The 18,870-nt window shown below is 46.9% G+C and overlaps 1 protein-coding gene across 1 annotated transcript in view; it reads left to right on the top strand.

Moving 5' to 3' along the window:
• Nucleotides 1-2,410: 2,410 nt before the first annotated feature.
• Nucleotides 2,411-18,870, top strand: part of ADAMTS5 (ADAM metallopeptidase with thrombospondin type 1 motif 5) — a 36,865-nt gene continuing 20,405 nt past the window's right edge. Inside the window, exons 1-2 of the mRNA XM_041420854.1 lie at nt 2,411-3,345; nt 12,923-13,055. Coding sequence (XP_041276788.1) covers nt 2,563-3,345; nt 12,923-13,055 — 916 coding nt within the window. The 5' untranslated portion in view covers nt 2,411-2,562. The remainder of the gene's footprint in view (nt 3,346-12,922; nt 13,056-18,870) is intronic.

Genomic DNA, 18,870 nt, shown 5'->3' with positions numbered 1-18,870 from the left:
TTAGGCTCAAAGGAAAAGTAAAACTCATCCAAGAAAATTACAGGTTCTTTTTTCAATCAAAATAAGAGAGTCTTCTCTCTCTTTAATTTTTTTTCTGCTGTTTTAACTTTATAATGAGTTTAAGTAACTGAGGAAATGTTTAAATTTTTAAATGTTGAATAGTCCTGGCCCAGTGCCCAAAAAGTTAATGTGACCTTCCTAATACATACCTCTTATTAATTTTGAAACTTACTGACTCCAGTGAAGAATTTTTGGGGATGACAGAACACTGATATGATAGAAAAAGAAATACCAGGAGGTTGAGAAGTGAACTGTAGTTTGCAGGCATCACCATTTTCTGGAAAAGCGGAAAAAGAATGAACACTTGCAAAACTTTGGTGAGTTAAAACATTTCATAAGCACAACCTCGGGGTCATGTTAATGCAATAATTTACACGGGAATATTAATTTTTGAAGCTTTTGTGCCTTCAGTTAAGCTGTTCCTTAGAGAAACGGTGGACTTGGAAAGCAGTCCCTGGAAGCTACAGGGGCAGGTCTGTGCATCCCACCACCCATCCTGACCCTGCCAAGCACCACAGCTGTGCACATCATTTTCTTCCAGAGTGGTCAGAGGTTTATTTCCTGCTTGCAGGTGACCATGAGGTTGGAGACCTGAATCCCTGCGGAGTCCTGCAGCCAGAGAGCACCTGTTCCTGGCACTGTCCTGGGACGTGGAGAGGAAATGTGGAATAAATATAAATAAAAGCACTTTTGTTTGTCGGAGCGGGGTCTTCAGCTCAGCAGGGGGAAATCAGCCGGAATCCTCAGGGGACCCCTTGCTCTCACCTTCCCAGAGCCGTTCCAGCCCGGGGAATTCGCCATCTCCACCCATCCCATGGCTAAGGTGCAGAGGTGGCTGCGGTCACCGGAGCCCCAGGCAGGGGGTGGCAGACGAGGGGACGGGGCCAGCGGCTCTGTGCGACAGCGGGGGATGACCTCGGGGTCCGAAGCCATCCCGAAGGTCAGAGCAGGCATTCCCTGCTCTGCCACCGGGCTGGTGGCAGGACGGTCCCCACGGGTGACAGTGACAGGCGGGCTGCACACAAAGACGGGAAGTTCGCGCTGCCCGGGGCAGGGGCCGGGGCCGAGCGGGGACACGGCGGGACCCGGGGGCTCCACCAGCCCGGCACAGCCGCGGCAGCTCCCTCGCTGGCTCCGGAGCCAGGCACAGACCTCTCTTCCTCCTCCTCCTCCTCCTCCTCCTCCTCGTGCTCGTGCTCCCCGAGCTCTGCGAGCCGCAGCCCCGGCAGGACGCGAGGTAAGCGCGGCTCCGGCCGCGGGCACATCCCGAGCCCCGCGGGCTCTGCGGCTGCAACCTCGCGTTTTTCTCACACACACACATAAAAACATCTCTCTGTGCCGTGGCCCGGCTTCCTCCGGCTCTTCTCCTCTCCCGCTTCCCTCTCTCCCGCTCACTCTCGCTGCTTTTCTCCTCCCCGCGAAGCCGCCCCCCCTCCCCCTTTCCGCCTCCCCTCAAGTTTCTCCTTCTGTCTGATTAAATGAGAAGGAAGTGTGGGAGTGGTGGTTTTGAAGCTCTCCCTTTAAGAGGCAGCCTGCAGTGACGAATTGTTGAAATTGCCATTGCAGGATGGCATTCCGCTATAAATTCATTGTTCCACCTCCTCTCATCTTCACATTTCTCTCCCTTCTCCTCTTGTTCACATCGACAGACTGGGGATAACAACAACAACAACAGGAAAGATACAGGGAGGGGGCTTTTACAGAAATCCAGGACGTTTTCCGCTTCTTGGGCTTTTTTTTTTTCCTCTTTTTTTTCTTTTTTTTTTTTTTTTTTTCTTTTTAACCATCTCACCGGAGACGATGGAGGCGGTTTGGGGTGCCTGAATTTCTTCTCTCCCCTTCTCCTCCTTCTCTTCAAAACAAAAGAGGGCAAAAGAAGGACAGGAGCCCACCGGAGCCCGAGAAAGTGCCGAGTCGCAGCAGACCTGCCCCTGCTGCTGCTGCTGGTGATGATCCGGTGACTACAGCGGAGAAGTGGAAGAGGAGTGGGAAGTGCTCAAACTTCTCTACTTGCCGGCTCCGAGCCGTCTCTCCTCCTTCTCCTCTCTCCTCACTTTGCCTCCCCGGCAGCAGCGATTTGGGAATTTTTTTTTTTTTTTTTTCGCCTCTCTCCCTCTCTCTCTCTCTCTCTCTTCCCCTTCTATGTGCTCCCGGCTCTTCCCTGCAGAGAAACACAAAGTTCACACGCGAGCGACTTTTGTTGACATCTTTTTCTCCCGCACTCACACTTGACTTCTAGAGGGAGAACTTTTTTTTCTTATTTTCTTTTTTTTTTTTTTTTTTTTTTTTTTTTTTTTTTTTTTTTTTTTTTTTTGCTGTTGTTGTCGTTCCTTTTTTTTTCTTTTTTTTTTTTCTTTTTCCCCCTTCCCCGCACCTCTCCTTTTCTCCCCATCCCCTACCTCCGCCGCCGCGCTCCGCCGGCCGCCTCCCGTTATTACCATCATTATTATCACCACCACAATTACCATTCCCGCCGCCCCGCTGCCCCGCTCCGAGGCCACGATGCTGCCGGCGCTGCTGTGGCTGCTGCTGGCCGCCCGCGCCGGCCGCGCCCGCGGGGCCGTGCGGCGCCTCGACCCGACCTACGCGGGGGGCGGCAGGGCGGGCTACGTGCTCTACGCCGGGGGACAGCGCTTCCTGCTCGACCTGGAGCGCGACGGGCCGCGCTGCCACTACCGCGGCACGGTGGACGGCAGCCCGCGCTCGCTCGCCGTCTTCAACCTCTGCGGCGGCCTCGACGGCTTCTTCGCCGTGGGCCGCTCCCGCTACACCGTGCGCCCGGCGCGCCGCGCTGCGCGCGGAGAGGCCGCGGCGCGGATCTACGGCGACGGCCCGGCCCGCGCCCCTCACGTCTTCCGCAGGGAGAGCTTCAGCTTCGAGACGGTGCCGGCCCGCACCAGCTGCGAGACGCGGGACCCCGCCAGGCCGGCGGGCGGGGACGGGCGGCGGCGGCGGCGGCGGCGCTCCGTGTCCCGGGCCCGGCAGGTGGAGCTGCTGCTGGTGGCCGACGCCTCCATGGTGCGCAAGTACGGGAAGGGGCTGCAGCACTACCTGCTCACGCTGGCCTCCATCGCCTCCCGGCTGTACGCGCACGCCAGCCTGGAGAACCACGTGCGGCTGGCCGTGGTGAAGGTGGTGGCGCTGGGCGACAAGGAGAAGGGGCTGGAGGTCAACAGGAACGCCGCCACCACGCTCAAGAACTTCTGCAAGTGGCAGCACCAGCACAACCGCCTCGACGATGACCACGAGGAGCACTACGACGCCGCCATCCTCTTCACCCGCGAGGTAGGCATGGCCCTGGCCGCGGGCATGGCCGTGACGGCGACAGCGACGTGTCCCTCGAGCCTGCTGGGCTTTGCCCAGGGATTGCCGCCCCGCTCATGGATCCCGCTCCATGGGGCAGTGCAGCATCTCGGGGAGCGGCACCCGCTGCCGGGAATGGCAGAGGGCTTGAGACTTGTGTGTGTCCCCTGCCCCGTGCTGTCACCCCCGCCGCGCTCTCCAGAGCAGTGCTGGGACCCCAGCCCGGTGGAGAGGTGGGAGCTGTGACCGTGGGGCTCAGCCTGACGTCCCTTTGCTTCAGACGTGACTTTGCCCTGTCTGCGCCTCTGAGATGTTCAACACATTTCGAGGTGGTCCAGCCGGGAAGGGCTGATAGCACTTCCCAGCCTAAATTAGTCCCCAGACAAAACCTGCTAGGGAAGGCGGTGGAAAGCACCTTAAGAGCACGGACGTGTTGCTCGTGGAGCACCTCGGGCCGCTATTTCCAGCGAGGATCGCTCCACCGCGCTGGGAGCCAGCAGCGCTTGTGGTTCAGGTGTCGCAGGTAAACAGGGCTGCCCGAGCTGAGTGAGCTGGCCCCGGTGCTGGCAAGGGGCTGCAGTCCCTGTCCTGTCCCCAGTGGGTGCCCTCATCAGCTGTGGGTTGGATCTGCCCGTGCTGAGCCCCGCCAGCTTGCTCCACGCTGGGTTGTTGATTAATTACGTTGCCAGAGGTCGTTAAGGGACATTGCTCTGGTAGACATGTGGCCCGAGTTTATGCAATGAAGTTCTGTAAGAATATCCCTTCAGCGGTTTGGGTTTGGTGTTTTCTTTTTTTTTTTTTTTTTTTTTTCCCTTTCCCTCAGTACGAAAAAAATAACTGCATGACTTTCCGTTCGTTTGAGTTCTCCGGCTTTGCTACATCGTAGGAGCCTGCCAAAAAGGATGCTTTGGATGGTTTGTGGAAGGAGTTGCTCCAGAAGGGGGGAAAAAAAGCGCCTGGCTTGCTTTTATAGCTGTAAATAGTTGAAACATTAGGTTCTGTGTCAGGCATCACTTGTACAACAGGAGCCCTTTTTAGCAGTTTAAAGCCCATCAGTGCAATTTGCAAGCTTTCGTTGTTTTATCGCTATAACCTGAATGAAAGCAGGCTACCTAGACTGGGTCAGAGTGTCTATGGGTTTGCTGTAAACATCTTTTCCAGTGGCTTGTTAAGCCTGGGCCAGAATCCATCCCTTCTCTCTGAAGAGAGTTTCTCTCTGCCACTATTCCCACTTATTTCCCTGGGCTATATGACAATTCTGAAACGACATTAATGTCAATTATTAAATTAATTTGGACTGAGATAGGATGTGACTGTAAAGTGCAGTTGCTTTACACATGCTTAGCTGTAATTCTTTGCATGGACACCCTCCTGCCAGAATAAGAGGGTGCTGCTAATCAGTAATCCACTTTCAAAGGCTCAAGAGCAATGCATAGAATTGCCTCTCTGGGCTATAATAGTGCACAGAATAAATAAATCACCACGGTTCCTGTGGTCTCCTTGCACTCTTAAGATGCAAATGTTGCTTGCACTGCTGCTCAGGACTGCTTCATGAGAAAAAAAGCGCAGGCTTGTGTTTCCTTGGTTTACATTTTAACAGCTTTAACTCTGGGATTATCTGCTCGATGCAGTTCAGGACAACTTAATCTGCTTTAATGCTTTGCTGTGTGTGCACGGACATTGTTTGGCAGTGTTTGACTGAATTAAGAACCAGACTGGAGTTTCTTGCTGCATGTGTTCGTGATGTTCTTTGCAGGGAGAGTGTGTGTGAGCCCACACGATTTTTATATGCTTACCCTTGAAATGTCAACATGAATCTGTTTGCTCCCTGTGGAATGTAAACACGAAAAGGGTTAAAGGATGAAAAAGCAGTGGAGATGTTTCCTGGGGAAAACAGCCCCGCTTTGAACTAAAGGAGAGATTTTTTCCAGTTTAGCTTTTCAATGAGAGTGGCAGCAGTTGGCAGGAGAGCACCACTTTTACAACTCTGTTTTGGATGGATGAAGTTGGTTGCTAAGCTACAAGACGCCGAGCCGTGGCTGCGTGTTTTGATGGGCTCTGAATATCGTCATGCTGATTTTTGAACATCCAGATGTCTCTTTCTAAGTGCCTTGGGTTTCAGGAGTTGGGCAAACGTGTGAGGTACATTTTCCATCGTTGTTTACTAACTGAGGCCACCTTGAGCTTCGTGCTGTCAACAGAATAATATTTGCAGATCGTTTGTCAGCTGTATGGAATTGGCTTTGTGTGGATAGAATCTGCATTGTGCGTGGCTGGTGCCATACAAATCCCTAATATAATAATTATCTTTGTTCCGGAGCGACATTTGATTGGATGGTATTTTTTTACACTTAAAAGAGGGCTTTGAGTTCCTATATGAAGGAAGAATCCCGACAGAATTCAGCAGTTTTGCTTCATCCTCTTTGGTTGTCTTCTTTAAAAATAAATTAGTAACCATGGATAGCCTGAGAGTGCATTGGCAGCTCTCCTTTTTTTTTTTTTTAAATTAGTAGTGGTTCACATTATATTACATAAGTTCAAATTATGGTTGTCATCGTCATCATCATTCATACTAGGAAGTACTTCCTATGTAAAAAAATTCAGAAGGAAATTCACTGATTCTGAGTTAAAACAGCCACTTACTTCTGGTCATAATCTGTATTTAATTGGCTAAGGGCTTTAAAGCAATTATACTGCAGATCACAGTAAGTCAATATGAACATGAATTCAGTTTGGGGTGATACAGGCAACATCCTAAAGCTGGTTTTGGGTTTTGTGTTGCTTATCAGTGATGGCAAGTGTCCATTTGCTGCAATGGGTCCTCTGTTTACTCTGTAAATGCAGGGATCACTAGAGTTACATGTCTGCCCATTGTAGAAACCTTAAGTGGACACAGAAATCATCTGTCACTAAATATTACAGAAATTTAGTTGGGTTCCACAGTGATTTTTTAAATCTGATAATGAGAAGTGTATTTTCCCAGTGGTTGCCATCTGTCATTTTGACCCATGAGGAGCAGGATGAAGCATGACAGAGGTCTGACTTGACAGCAAGCAAACATGATAATTTTCTGACATTTCTTAAATTTCCTCAAGGCAGCTTGACCATAACTGCCTTAGAGAGTAGATGGGTCCCCTGCTGTTGGACTGCTTTGTGGCCGAGTCCTTGGCAGCAGCTGTAAATCTTTGGGCCACATGAATCCTGGAGCATCCTCCATGGAATCTGGTGGTGCAAGGATGCAGTTCTGGTGGCCAGGTGAGTCTCCTGCATCAAGCAGAGAAGTGGCTGTGTGGTGGGGAGGAGGAAGAGCTTGCAAAGCCCTCTTTCCCTGGAGATGAGATCACTTGTTGTCCATGGCAGTGCAGTCAACAGCAAATTTAGAATCTGGTGTTTCATCACTTGTTCTCAGTGGCAGTGAAGTCAACAGCAAATTTAGAGTTTATTCTGTTCCAGCCTTTTTTATAGCGAGCTGTTTGCAGGAGCTGGAAGCAGATTATCTTCAGATTTTTATGGGTGCAGCAAAACACTTGCCAGATTATTTGTCACCATAGCAAAACAGATTAGATGGGACTTGCAAACTGCAGTTGAACTCACACTGTTCTTTTTCTGAGGTCCAGCCTACTCTGCAATTATCCTCTAGAATCCATCCAGTCTATTTCATTAGTGGCCCTTAGTTAAATTTCAAGTGAACTATTGAATGCATTTGGACAAAATCCAGCTCTCTTCCTTTCCCCCCCGTTCTGAATCATCTGAAGATTAAAATAGATGTTTCTCACAGTAGATACAGACATTAGGAGCAAGAAAAAAATCCTTTCCTAAGTGCTTGTTAGCATCATCTGTGATAGTACCATCATGCCTGGCTCGAGCAGAGGGTTCATGCCAGAGCCAAAGGCCACTGTCCTGCCTTTTTCTACACAGTAATTATATGGGGCTGGTGTGTTTGATTTAGTTTAACTGTCCATCTGGCAGTGCTGTTGAAATTTAACAGCAAGCTTTGTATTATCTCAGCTCTGTAGATGATAATTTCACTGCATGGAGCACATGCTTTCTTTGGCTCTACTTCTTTCTTCTGTCCTTTGCCTTTTTTTTTTTTTCTTCTTTTCTCTGTTATCATCTTCCAACAATTATTATCCCCCAGAAGTAAAACAAGTCACTGTACCAATGGTCAATAGAATAGATTTCACTGTTAATTACTATTACTCTGAAGAAATTGGTGTGTGATGTGTATACCAGTTTCATAGTGTTTTCACCAACTTTGTTGCCCATCAGATACATTTAAATAATGTCCCTAGGGAAAACAAAGTGGGACATAACTGACAGATGAGAAGTTTGATTCACCCTGGTCTGGAGAGATGGTGTGGAGTTTCCCCACAAAGGAACTGTGGCTTAAGCAGGTTAAATCACACATTTTTACTCAGTTATCAGTCACCAGTTTCATAACTGAAACTTCTCTTCCCCATGCAGGTTCCAAATGCTTTATGTGCATTTTGTCAGTATTTTAAAATAACCTGTGGTTTGCATAACTCTGCTGTGGGTTTTTTTTTTTTTTTTAATGCTCAAGCCCCAGGCTCATATTTATGATATGAACCCCAAAAGCAAATCACCTCAATTTTTAAGCTAAACTGCTGGGGAAATGCATTTGGGTTTTGTTTTGGCAGGTATCACCGTCGTGGTTTTTTTCAGAAGGTAACCAGGCTGTGGCCACCCTCTCAGAACGTGGGCTGGGGAGGTCAGAGCAGTAACCCAGTGAGCCTTTCCTCGCCCAGCATCCTTTCTGCCCGTGTGATCATGGCATTTGAAACCACGTGTGCCATTCCAGGCTGCTGTGACATCAGTGGAAGTGCACCCGCTTTGCAGAGGAGCTGATGGGAGGGTGGATGTGTGTGTTCCTGGCACCACCTGACCCCACCCTGGCTGCCCGGCCTGCGGTGGGAACGCTGCTGCAGGAAATCGGAAAGCCGTGCTTAATTCCTTCCTCTGCTGCAGGGATTTTAGGTCTGCATCGCCCACCTCCCAGGAGAGCTCCTTAACCAGGAGGTCGTAAGCTGTTCCAGGTGTTAAGGAAACTTTCCACCCCTCTGACCAAAGGTCTGTCACTGCTTAGTGAGTAATTCATATGGTGAGAACGAGGGCAGTTGTGACCTGAAGCCTGGAGCAAGGTGGTCTGGGTTCCTCAAGCACGGAGAGGAGCTGTTCCTGTGATTTACCACAGGCTGTTCAGTGGGAAAGAAGGAGGATGGGCAACTGGGACCAAAAATTGAGTCCCTTCACTCACTGCACTTCAGCTGCAGCCTGGGCTAGGGAAACCTTGGGCTCAGGGGCTGCTCCAGGAGGAGCCACAGGTCCCTGTGTGTGTGGAAGGAGCCTGGTATAGACCATAAGGTGCTCTCCTAAAAAAGATGCTTCTAGTTGGCCTCGTCCCTGGAAGGAATTTGTAGCTGGATCATGTTCTCACTGGGAAAAGGCTTGAACTCATGAGCTGCTGCAAAAGGACCAGAAGAACAAGTGAGCAGAGCTGTAAAGGTTTTAGCTGTGATTTACAAGAAGGTGATGTGTGCAGCTTGACCTGCTACAAAGCCTCATCCTGTGCGTTCCTCTCATTCCGATCCGAGAAGCTCTGTAGGCTCAGCTTCCCTCAGGGCCAAAGGTGGAGAAACACCTGAAACATCTGAATGAAACATCTGAACCCCAGTAAGCAAAGTGCCCTGCTGTTCCAGACTCTGGAATTGTGGCACCTCGGGGCCCGCAGGATCCCAAACTGCCAGCCCTGTGAGGGGTAGATAACTCAGAGGACCTGAGGACATGTTCTTTTGCCATAAAATCCCACCAAAGTGTCCACGCTGGTCCTCACATTGTGTTTTGGATCTGGTCAGTGGCCTCTGAGCTAATACCAGGTTTCACTAAACAGTTTATTGGTTTGAAACCTACTATGGAGCACACTTCAGGTGAAATGAGCTCCCTGCTGCAGGCAGGACACGGTGACAGTTCCCTCCCTTCACAACAAGGCCATGTATACCTGGCAGCCAGCCAGCTGCTCCTGATGGATTTAGGATGCCAAGAAAACTTGGCCTCTAATGAGCTGTCTAATTAACTACTAGACTTGTGATGTACAGCTTAGTTTTACCAAGCCATTCCTTTGCCAAAGCTTAAGTCTTAACATCTCTTGCCTCCTGCATAGCAAATGCATTTCCATGTCATTCTTCTGTTTTGAAACTACTGTAAAGCAGATCAAGGGCCAGGCTGCTTTCCTTCTTTAGAAATATAAAAAAACATTCTTTAACTCTTCTGCCACTGTTTCAAGGCAGATGAGCATCCAGATCTGAGTAGCTGATTAACTTTCTAGTAGAGGCAAAAAAAACCCAGAGTGAAATAATCATTGGAAACTGATTTTATGTATCACGAGTCCCCTCCTTCCTCGTGCTTTAGCTGGAGTATGAAAAGTTGAGGCTACCCACACAGATTTTTTAAGATTGCATCATTACATTGAGAAGCCTGTTTTTAACAAAAAGTTAAAATATTTTCCAGGGAAATAAAACCTCCTACTGTACTCCCAGAAAGTTTGCTTCATGAAAGTAGTAGACTGCTTTCCAGGACTGCCCAGGAAAGCAAAAAACAAATGTAGCTATTAATTCTGGTAATGAATAATCCATTGCCAGTGTTTGATGGCTAAGAAGGCATGATTTTCGGTAACATCACTTGCAAGTCAAACTGTTCGGAAGCTGGTATTGGTGAACTGACCCAAAAGCAAACTTTTCAGAATATTTGTCTCAGAGATGCCACTTGATGGGCTGCTGTTCTGTTTTTAGTATATACTAGGAACAGAAATGCATTCCAGTTCAAATCATGCAGAGGCAGGAGAAGTAAAGAAGTGAATGAGACAATGGCAACATAGAGGAGCCCTCAGTAATTTGCCTAAATGATTATTGATAATGCCAGCCTTAGCTGCATATGAACATCCTCAGGCAGCCACCGAGGGCTGGAATTGGCAGGGAAAACCAGGATGCTCAATCCATGCTCTGCCCAAAGCACAGCCATGGCATGCCCTGCTCTAGCAGCAGATGGGCAACCCACAGACATCCCCATAACAGCTTCTGACAGAGGAGCTGGTGCCAGAAAATATTTCTTGTCCTTGTTTCCAGAATCCTTTACAAGCCCCTCTGCTGCTTCCCAGCTGGGATTTGGCAGTGGCTGCAGGACCCCCACACCGGGTGCTGGGGGTCTACAGGGAGGTGGCCTCGGGGCTGCTGAGGGACCAGGGCTTTGCTGGAGCACTGCCCAACACTTTCTGACCCCAGGGTGGGCTCTCTTCTGCTTTCTGGGGATGGCTGGTCCCACGTCACCTGAGGACACCTGTTTGCCAGCTGCCCGTGGGGAGTTGGAGGAGCTAGGTGACCTGGCACAGCAGCAGATTGCAGAATCATGTCTTTCCTGCTGTGGGATTTTCTAGGACCAGCCCTGTGAGCCCTGTAACGCAATCCTGAGCGCAGATTTTGAAATGCTGAGGTGAGATTATGCTGACATCTCTGCCCTGATTTCCATGCTGCACACATCCCATCAGAATTAGCTCTGTGGAAGTTAACAAGATTGCCTGCTTGGAAAAATTGTGGGTTTTTTTAGTTACATTTGTGTCATCAAACGTGGTGAATCATTGTGAAGTCTGGCTTTGCCTGCTGGTGTAGGTTCCCAGTGTAGCTGCTTCTTGTGTGCAAATGGGAGTAAATCCTGAGTGGCATGAGGCATCTGTGTGCTGATACCATTGTGCCACGCTGGGAGCAGCACTGATGTCAGTGTAATAATGCCACCCAAATACCAGAAAAGACTGAGTGACATAGGATCTGCATGCAGAGACAAAGCCTGAATTAATGCAGTTTATACTATTTTGGCACTCTCAACCTGTCTAGCCCTCCTCCAGTAAGCTGGTTTCTGTCTGATTTATGTGCTTTTTGGTACTTGTGTAAGAATTTCAGTTCAGCTGCTTGTGTGGGTTCAGGTCGTATTGCTCCATCACAGAATGACAGGGTCAGTCATGTTGGAAATGACCTCTGAGACCACTGAGTCCAACCACCTTGTGCTAGACCATGGCACTGAGTGCCACATCCAGTCTTTCCTTAGACACCTCCAGGGATGGGGATTCCACCACCTCACTGGACAGCCCCTTCCAATATCTAATCACCCTCTGTGTGAAGAAATTCTTCCTAAATGTCCAACCTAAACATCGAGCTTAAGATGGTTTCTTCTTGTCCCACTGATTGTTTCCTGGAAGCCAGAACTGAGCCTGAAATTTCTCCTCCATTTATGTAATACTGCCTTGTCTTCTTAGCTTGAAAATTTTCTTTGTTGGGAAAAAAACCCACCTTTTTTCTTTTTTTTTGTTTTGTTTGTTTGTGTGTTTGTAAAGAGATGCTCTGTCACAGTATCTGGGCATTAGGTGTGGTTTTCTTTGACTTCAGTGGGGTTTGAATCCTGTGCTTTTCCAGGTTTGCCTAACCTGTCATAATCAGTGAACGCTGCTGCTCTGAAGCCTCCTAGAAGGTGTCTGTTATTCAGGTGGATTAATTATGAAAGGCTTCATAAAAGGAAGTCCTTGTAGAAACAGATCTGAAGGGAAGAAGAGAATCTTGAAAATGAAGGGGGAAAAGTGCTCTTTGATCATTTTGATAATAACATTTGTCATGCCTTGAAAGTGACAATTTCATTCAACCACAGCGAAATGTTGAAGTGTTCCAAATAGCATGGCCCCTACTTCTCCTTCTCTTCCAAAAAACGTGTATATATGCACATGCACACTGTTATTCTTCCCTCTGCTTCAACAGCAGCATGGAGAAATTGCTGCTGGTGATAAAACCACAATGTCTGACCAAAGTTGAAAGACAAAACTTGATGCTACTTGCATGGTTTTCGGACACACCCCATATCTACATGGGGGAGAAGTGGTTAAGTTGTTGGGATTTTGCACTCTCTCATATCACTGACTCTCAGCAGTCTCTGAGAATTGCTAAATACCTGGTATATTATTGGGTAAGACACTAGTAATTGTACTGCTTGGCAGATGTGGAATGAGGTTTCATGTGTAGCAATCTCATTTCAGTTAAGTGGGAGTATAGGATTGGTTTCCGAAAAGAAAGGTGATCTCTGGTTTGAGTACTGATCAGGAAGCTGAAGCTTTCTCTGGGCCTTGGTTACCTTCTGTAAATAAGGAGAATTTTCTGGTTTCATTGTCAATGAGGAAATGCTTCCACAGCATATTTTCAGTGCCTACCTCAATGCAGGTGTGAGCATAGCAGAAATACAAATTTAACTAACAACAATTAGCTGCAACAACTAACAACAATTAGCTGCAGAACGTATCCAAAACCCATTAAAGTCCATGGAAATACTCCCACTGACCTTACCAGGGATTACCTTCCTGTGCTTTTAACATCTTTACCTGGAACTTTGCACTGATATTTTCATCCAGGACCTGCCGTTGGCAAAGGCGCCTTTAACCGGTCATTACCGCTGGGTGTAAAAACTCATTGTAACCATTTCTTTTTTCTTTTCTTTTCCTTTTCCTGGGCAGGATTTATGTGGGCATCATTCCTGTGATACCCTGGGAATGGCAGACGTTGGGACCATCTGCTCCCCCGAGCGCAGCTGCGCGGTGATTGAAGACGACGGCCTCCACGCAGCCTTTACGGTGGCTCACGAAATTGGTATGCAGTGCCTTTTCTGTTCCCCTGCCAAGCCAAACACTCCCAACAGCTGCATTAGGAACCAAAATACCCCGCAATTAATTCCAGATTTCCCCCGGCCCCGGAGCCCCGCCTGGGGATTAGGGCTGTGTACATATGCACTTCAGGGTTAACTAATAAGGGATCAGAAGGCAGGGGAAGGCGCACAGTAGGTGTTTCCTCCCTGACAGTGGCCTTTCTGAGCAGCAGTTGAAGTGAAAATTCAAAAGCTGCTGCTACTGCCCAGAGATGTCAATGCATGGCCCTCCTGAGGAAGCTTTTGGCCCATCTGTTGTCGTTTTCATGCACTTATCTGTCGGAAAATAAGTCGCGTTTTTCAACTTGTTGCATGCGCTGTTGTTAGGAAGCTTTTTTCCTTCTGTTCCCTGCAGAGGAAAGCTTTTGTGGCAGAAACCCAACATAATTGCAGTGTCTTTGTAAGCGTACAGAAATTAATTTTAAATCCTGTAATAAGTGAAATGTTAGTATTTAGGTGATAAAGGTTTGGTCACAAAACCTGTTTAGCTTTGTTTCAGTTTCCACCTCAGTGGACAGCAGTTAAATTAGGAGCTTTGCATGTACCTTTCAGAAAGGTTTAAGATAGAATTAATGACGGAAGAAGGTTTGTCTTCTGGGATATTACTTCTGTCATGATATGACCCTTCAAGAGAGATGCTGCCATCTTGATAATGTTTAATTTACTGATGTTTGTGAACTGTGTTCACTGGAAATATATTTGCTATAAGGGCTGCTCACCTTGGGGAGTGAACAGCAATTTGAAAGTGAAGAATGTTTTTTTTTTTTTCTTAAAAAAAAATATAGTCTTGGAAGGAAATAACAAGGAAAGGAGAGCTTTCACAGAGAGCCAGCTGCTGAATTGCCTTGTACCTTGTGCCAAACCAAAGTAAAGTTTGCTTTGGGAGTATCATTGCAGTGGTTCCATTTTCAAGGAGCTTGCAGGTAGAGCCTGAGATCTGAGTGCCTTGTACATATGGCTGGGGAAACAGAGGTCACCAAGGATGGAAAATGACCTGACTCTTCAGTGACAAGTGATCCTAACCTTGCTCCTCTTATAGCTCTGCAAAGGAATTGCATCAGTGGTGGCTGGAGGAGGCATCAGGCGTTGCATGAAACACAAAATACTGTGGCAGGATGAGTCCCCAAAGCAGAAATTTTATTTTAGTAAGCGATAATATCACAACAAAAGAAAAAGTCCTCTGGATTCACTAATTCAGTGCATTTAGAGAGAGCTACAGCAGTGTAGAAAGACAAATTCACATGGGATGTGGATGCTGTGAGTGAGCCATAACAAATCTGGGATGGGTTAAATGGCAAACTTGGCCTGTCATTCACAGCCACAGTGCTGGGGACACTGCTTGTGTCCCTTGCACCCAGAAGTGATGTCTCTAGTGAGGGTCATGGATAGGGTTGGGTGAGGAGCCCTCTTGCTGGTGGTTCTGGTGTGTGAAGAGGAGAGTGTTGCCTTTCCAGCCATTTTATCAGCAATAAATAGATTTTTAGGTCAATTAAAAATGAAAGAACACAGATCAGTAAGGATAGGGATGAGCAGCAAACGTTCACATTGTTACCTTGAGTTCCATATAGAGAAAATATAAGCAAAAGTGAATTACTTTTAGTGATCTAGAAGCACATTTTGGAGAAAGGCCATTTACATACCTAAGCATTTACAGGAATCTCTAAAAACTATAATTTTCAATGTAAAAAAGGCATGAATTGAAATGAATAAATAAGAACCCTAATGGACATAAAACCTCTAGTTTGAGGCTGTTTAAAATAACATCCTCTTTTTTTTCCCTCCTCACCAGGAGTTTTTAAGAAAGGAGGGGTGTCAAGTCACAGAATGATCTTTGTGTGTGTGGCCTGAAGTGGGAGAAGCTGAGAAGAAAACACAGCTAAAATTGCTTGAGTACTTAAATTAAATCAAAGGTCAAAAAAGGATGAAAAATAAAAGTGTGGCATGGATACCCTTTAGTTAAGCACTTTGGGGAAAACCTTGCTGTATTTTATTTGGAGACCAGATTTCTTCCTGCAATGCAGAAATCTCCAAGTTCCCCCTGTCCTGTGGGCAGGGTGTAGCTTTAATTTTACAGCGGCTCAGTTCCTCAGTCAGAGGGGATGCTGTGAGCCTGAAATGTTATTTTCTTTCACTTGGAAGGTCAAGGTGAGCCACTGGCTGAAGCAGAGTCACTCTCAGTGGTTTTTGTGCACGGGGAGCAGATGCAGCATCTTTAGCAAGGACTTGATCCTCAGAGTGTCCTCACTGTGACTTCCAGGGGCTCTGAATGCTCTTTCTTCCCCCCCTGAAGGATCCAAGAGCATTTTCCAGACTCAGATTCTTTCTCTGGAAGGCAACCAAAGTAAATTGAACTGCAGCTCAACCCGGCAGGAGGATGCACAGCCCGGGGGCTCAGGTTGGATCGGCGCACAGGAAGCCAAAAATCAGCTTTGCTGCACAGCAAACCTGCTGCTTCTCTTGCCAGGGTTTCTGCCACAGCACGTGGGAGATGTTTGCTTTATTTCTTCCAGATAAAATAGGTGGATTTTGGCCAGTGGGTTTTGAGGGGGAGAGAACGAATGAGCAGCAACAGGCAAAACCTCCACAGGCCTGTCAAGGAGAGCACAGGAAGGAATAGATGCAAATTCTTGGTATAAATGATTAGCTGGCAATAAAAGGTGGAAATCTTTATGTAAAGTTTGATAAGGTAGGACCTAAATCTTGTCCTACTTGTATGTAGGAAAAATCAGTAATAGCTTGTCTCCAATGTCAAATGGGAAAAAAAAAGGACAATGCAACAAAAAACTGGAAAGAAACCTTGTAACTTTGAATTGGTAATCCAGTTTCTCTTCAGAATACAGGGGAGCGGTGCTAATACCATCAATGTTATTTTGAAATCACAGCCTGCCAAGACATCCAGCCGCCCTCAGTAAATCCATATCTGGTTATTTTCTAGGGGGCATGCTGCTGTCAGTTGGGACAGCAGTAGCTTCATTTTCCCAAAAATAACCCCTGGATTCTTGCCTGAAATCATCACCATGTTGTGGCATATGTATGCTTTTTTTTTTTTTACTTCTAGCAGCTCCTTCAACTACACCTCCACAGCTCTGCAGAACTGAGTTTAGGCACAGTATGTAGGAATTCTCCAAGCCTTTGTTATCAGCAGCCTGTTGTCTGTAAAAAAAAAAAGATGTTTCTTTGCTTCATGCACTTCCCTGCCTCTTGGGGACGTGTGGAGGAGAGCAGTAAAGAACCTGAGATTGCTCATAATCTCAACATTTATGTAATGTTGTTCATAGGGCAGCACTACATTGCTTCTCCATGTGTCCCTTATTAAAATAACCATCAGGAAGCAAAAACAATGAGATTTGCCCTCTAATACTCTGGATCTTTGCATCAGAGATTTGTTACTTTGGCATTGCTGAATTATAAACAAGTGAAGATCAGCATGATCCAGCATCAGCAGCAGGCAAATTAATCAGTTGGAATTGCATTTGACATATTCTGTGATGGGATGTTTCCATGTTTTGCAGCCTGGTGCTGTGTTCTGAGATGCAGTCATGGTCAGAAGTTTGTGCTGAAGTCCCACTGTGCTTTGGCACAACCATACCACCACCCTAAACAGTTTGCCATCTACAAAAGCAAAACGAGGAGAGTTCAAGGGAATCTAAGAGGAGCTACTGTTTGTTTTGTCAATAGGAAATTTCCCCAAATCACAAAGGGAATCCCAGGGAAAGCCAAGAATTAACCCTGATTTTGATCTAGAGTCTCCCGAGTTTTGATCTGGTCCTTAAGTACAAAAGCAGCCTTCCTGCAGCCTTCAAGCAGGCAAAGCTCCAGTTCAGCTCAGTGGGAGTTACGTGGCTCTAATATTTTAAATTATATTTATCTTTGTTCTTTCCATCAATCTTAAGAAACTTACTCTTTTAAAAAGAGGCAATACAGCCTTTTTTTCTCAGTGATAATGTTCATTTGACCTTTTGCAATGTTCCTACTCCTCTGTTACACAAACACTCTGGCATGCAGTTACTCCTTCTGTCCTCCTGAGTAATATGGTTTACTGATGTTCTTTCCAAGTATTTTATTTTTAGGCTATAGCTTTAGCATTGCTGCGTGGAACTAATTAAACCTTTGTTCATTAGTTGCCTTTTATCTTTCACGTGTGACTTTTGGGGAGGCAAGGCCAAAGGGTGGGATAAAAGCAGCCTTCAAATACATTTTAAAAGTTGCTGCAAAAATTTGCATAATAAATCACTCCCCACGTCCACCTGGGACAGCACAAGGGATAACGGCCTGAAATTGCAGCAGGGGAGATTTGCTTTAAGCATTAGCCAAAATCATCTGGGCAGGAGAGTTGAGGGCAGGAGTGAATTGCCTGGGGAGGCTCTGATTCTGGGGGGTCACAGGAGCCATCTGGCTGAAGCAGCTGTGGCTCAGGGGATGCTGATCCTGCCCCAGGACAGAGGGATGCACAGGATGCCCCTTCAAGGTCTCTGCTCAGCATCATCTTCTGCGGTTATGAGGAGTTATCACAACATCCTCCACAGCTGGGCTGTGTAATGCCTGAAACCAGGGGACTGCACAGAAACTACAGCTCAAAAATCATGGGATGGTTTGGGGCCTTAAAAATGATGCAGTTGGAAGGGGCCTTAAAAATGATCCAGTTGGAAGGGGCCTTAAAAATGATCCAGTTGGAAGGGGCCTTAAAAATGGTCCAGTTCCACCCCCTGCTGTGGGCAGGGACACCTTCCACTATTCCAGGTTGCTTCAGGCTGGCTTTGGACACTTTCAGGGACGGGGCAGCCACAGCTTTTCTGTGCCTGGGCCTCACTGCCCTCACAGCCAAGAATTTTCTTCATATTTTAAGTAACAAGTTTGATACCAAATCTTTTCTAGCGTGGCGCCTTTCTGTGGCCTCTGTCACCACTGAGGACAAAAGTAGCATGAGCGCTGTCAGCAAAATGTATTAGAGAGCATCATTTTCTGTAAAAAAGGCATTTTGGAAGTGAGGTATTGCTCCTGGCATCTCTCCTCATGTGGTTCACTGAAATACATCAGGATGCCATGAGCTCTGAGTGGGTTGGAGCAGTTCATTCAGAGCCTGAGCTGTGTTGGAGCTGCAGGCCACTGAGGAAGGAATACCCTGTCCAACTTACAGCAAACTCTGCTTCTGACTCCTTCAGTAACAAATGAAACTGAGAACAACGTGTGTGATACTTAAAGGGGTCTTTTGATGTCCGTAGAAGAGTCAAAAAATCCTCCCACTCCTTGTTTTGCCGCATGTGCTCATTTTGTGTACACTCAAAAGTAACTAAAGACAGCAATCTTTCCTTTGCCATGTTCTGCTGAACATGCAGCCCTTTGATTTCCAGGCTGTCAAGATAAAGCAGATAAAGACAAGCTTCAGACCTGACAGCTACAAATCTCCTGGAGCCTTTCATTTCAAGGGGGATACATTGCCAAGGGCACAGTCTCACAGCCACATGAGAAAAACAGTGGAGGTTGTGACTCTCATATTAGGTTTCCTTCGTGACAGATGAAGTTTAGGCAAATATCCAGGTAATCGTAATTAGGCAGATTTGCTTTCTTAAAGCAACAAAAAAAAACAGAGAGTACACTCATCCAAGTCTTCTCTGCTGACATACATCAGGAAAATTGCTTGATTCCTCCTCTTTGAACCTTTTTTTTTCAAAGTTCTGTCTTAATTTCTGCTTGCAAAAGCTCTCAAATTAAGCCTTCATGAACATTTCATTAAGAGGAAAGGTGGGCAGACAAAGCTAA

The sequence above is a fragment of the Onychostruthus taczanowskii genome, unplaced genomic scaffold (assembly GCF_017590055.1).
Source record: "Onychostruthus taczanowskii isolate IOZ18803 unplaced genomic scaffold, ASM1759005v1 scaffold67, whole genome shotgun sequence".
Lineage (NCBI taxonomy): Eukaryota > Metazoa > Chordata > Aves > Passeriformes > Passeridae > Onychostruthus > Onychostruthus taczanowskii.
Note: the sequence above shows the minus strand (reverse complement) of the source record. Positions and strands in the feature narration are given on the sequence as shown.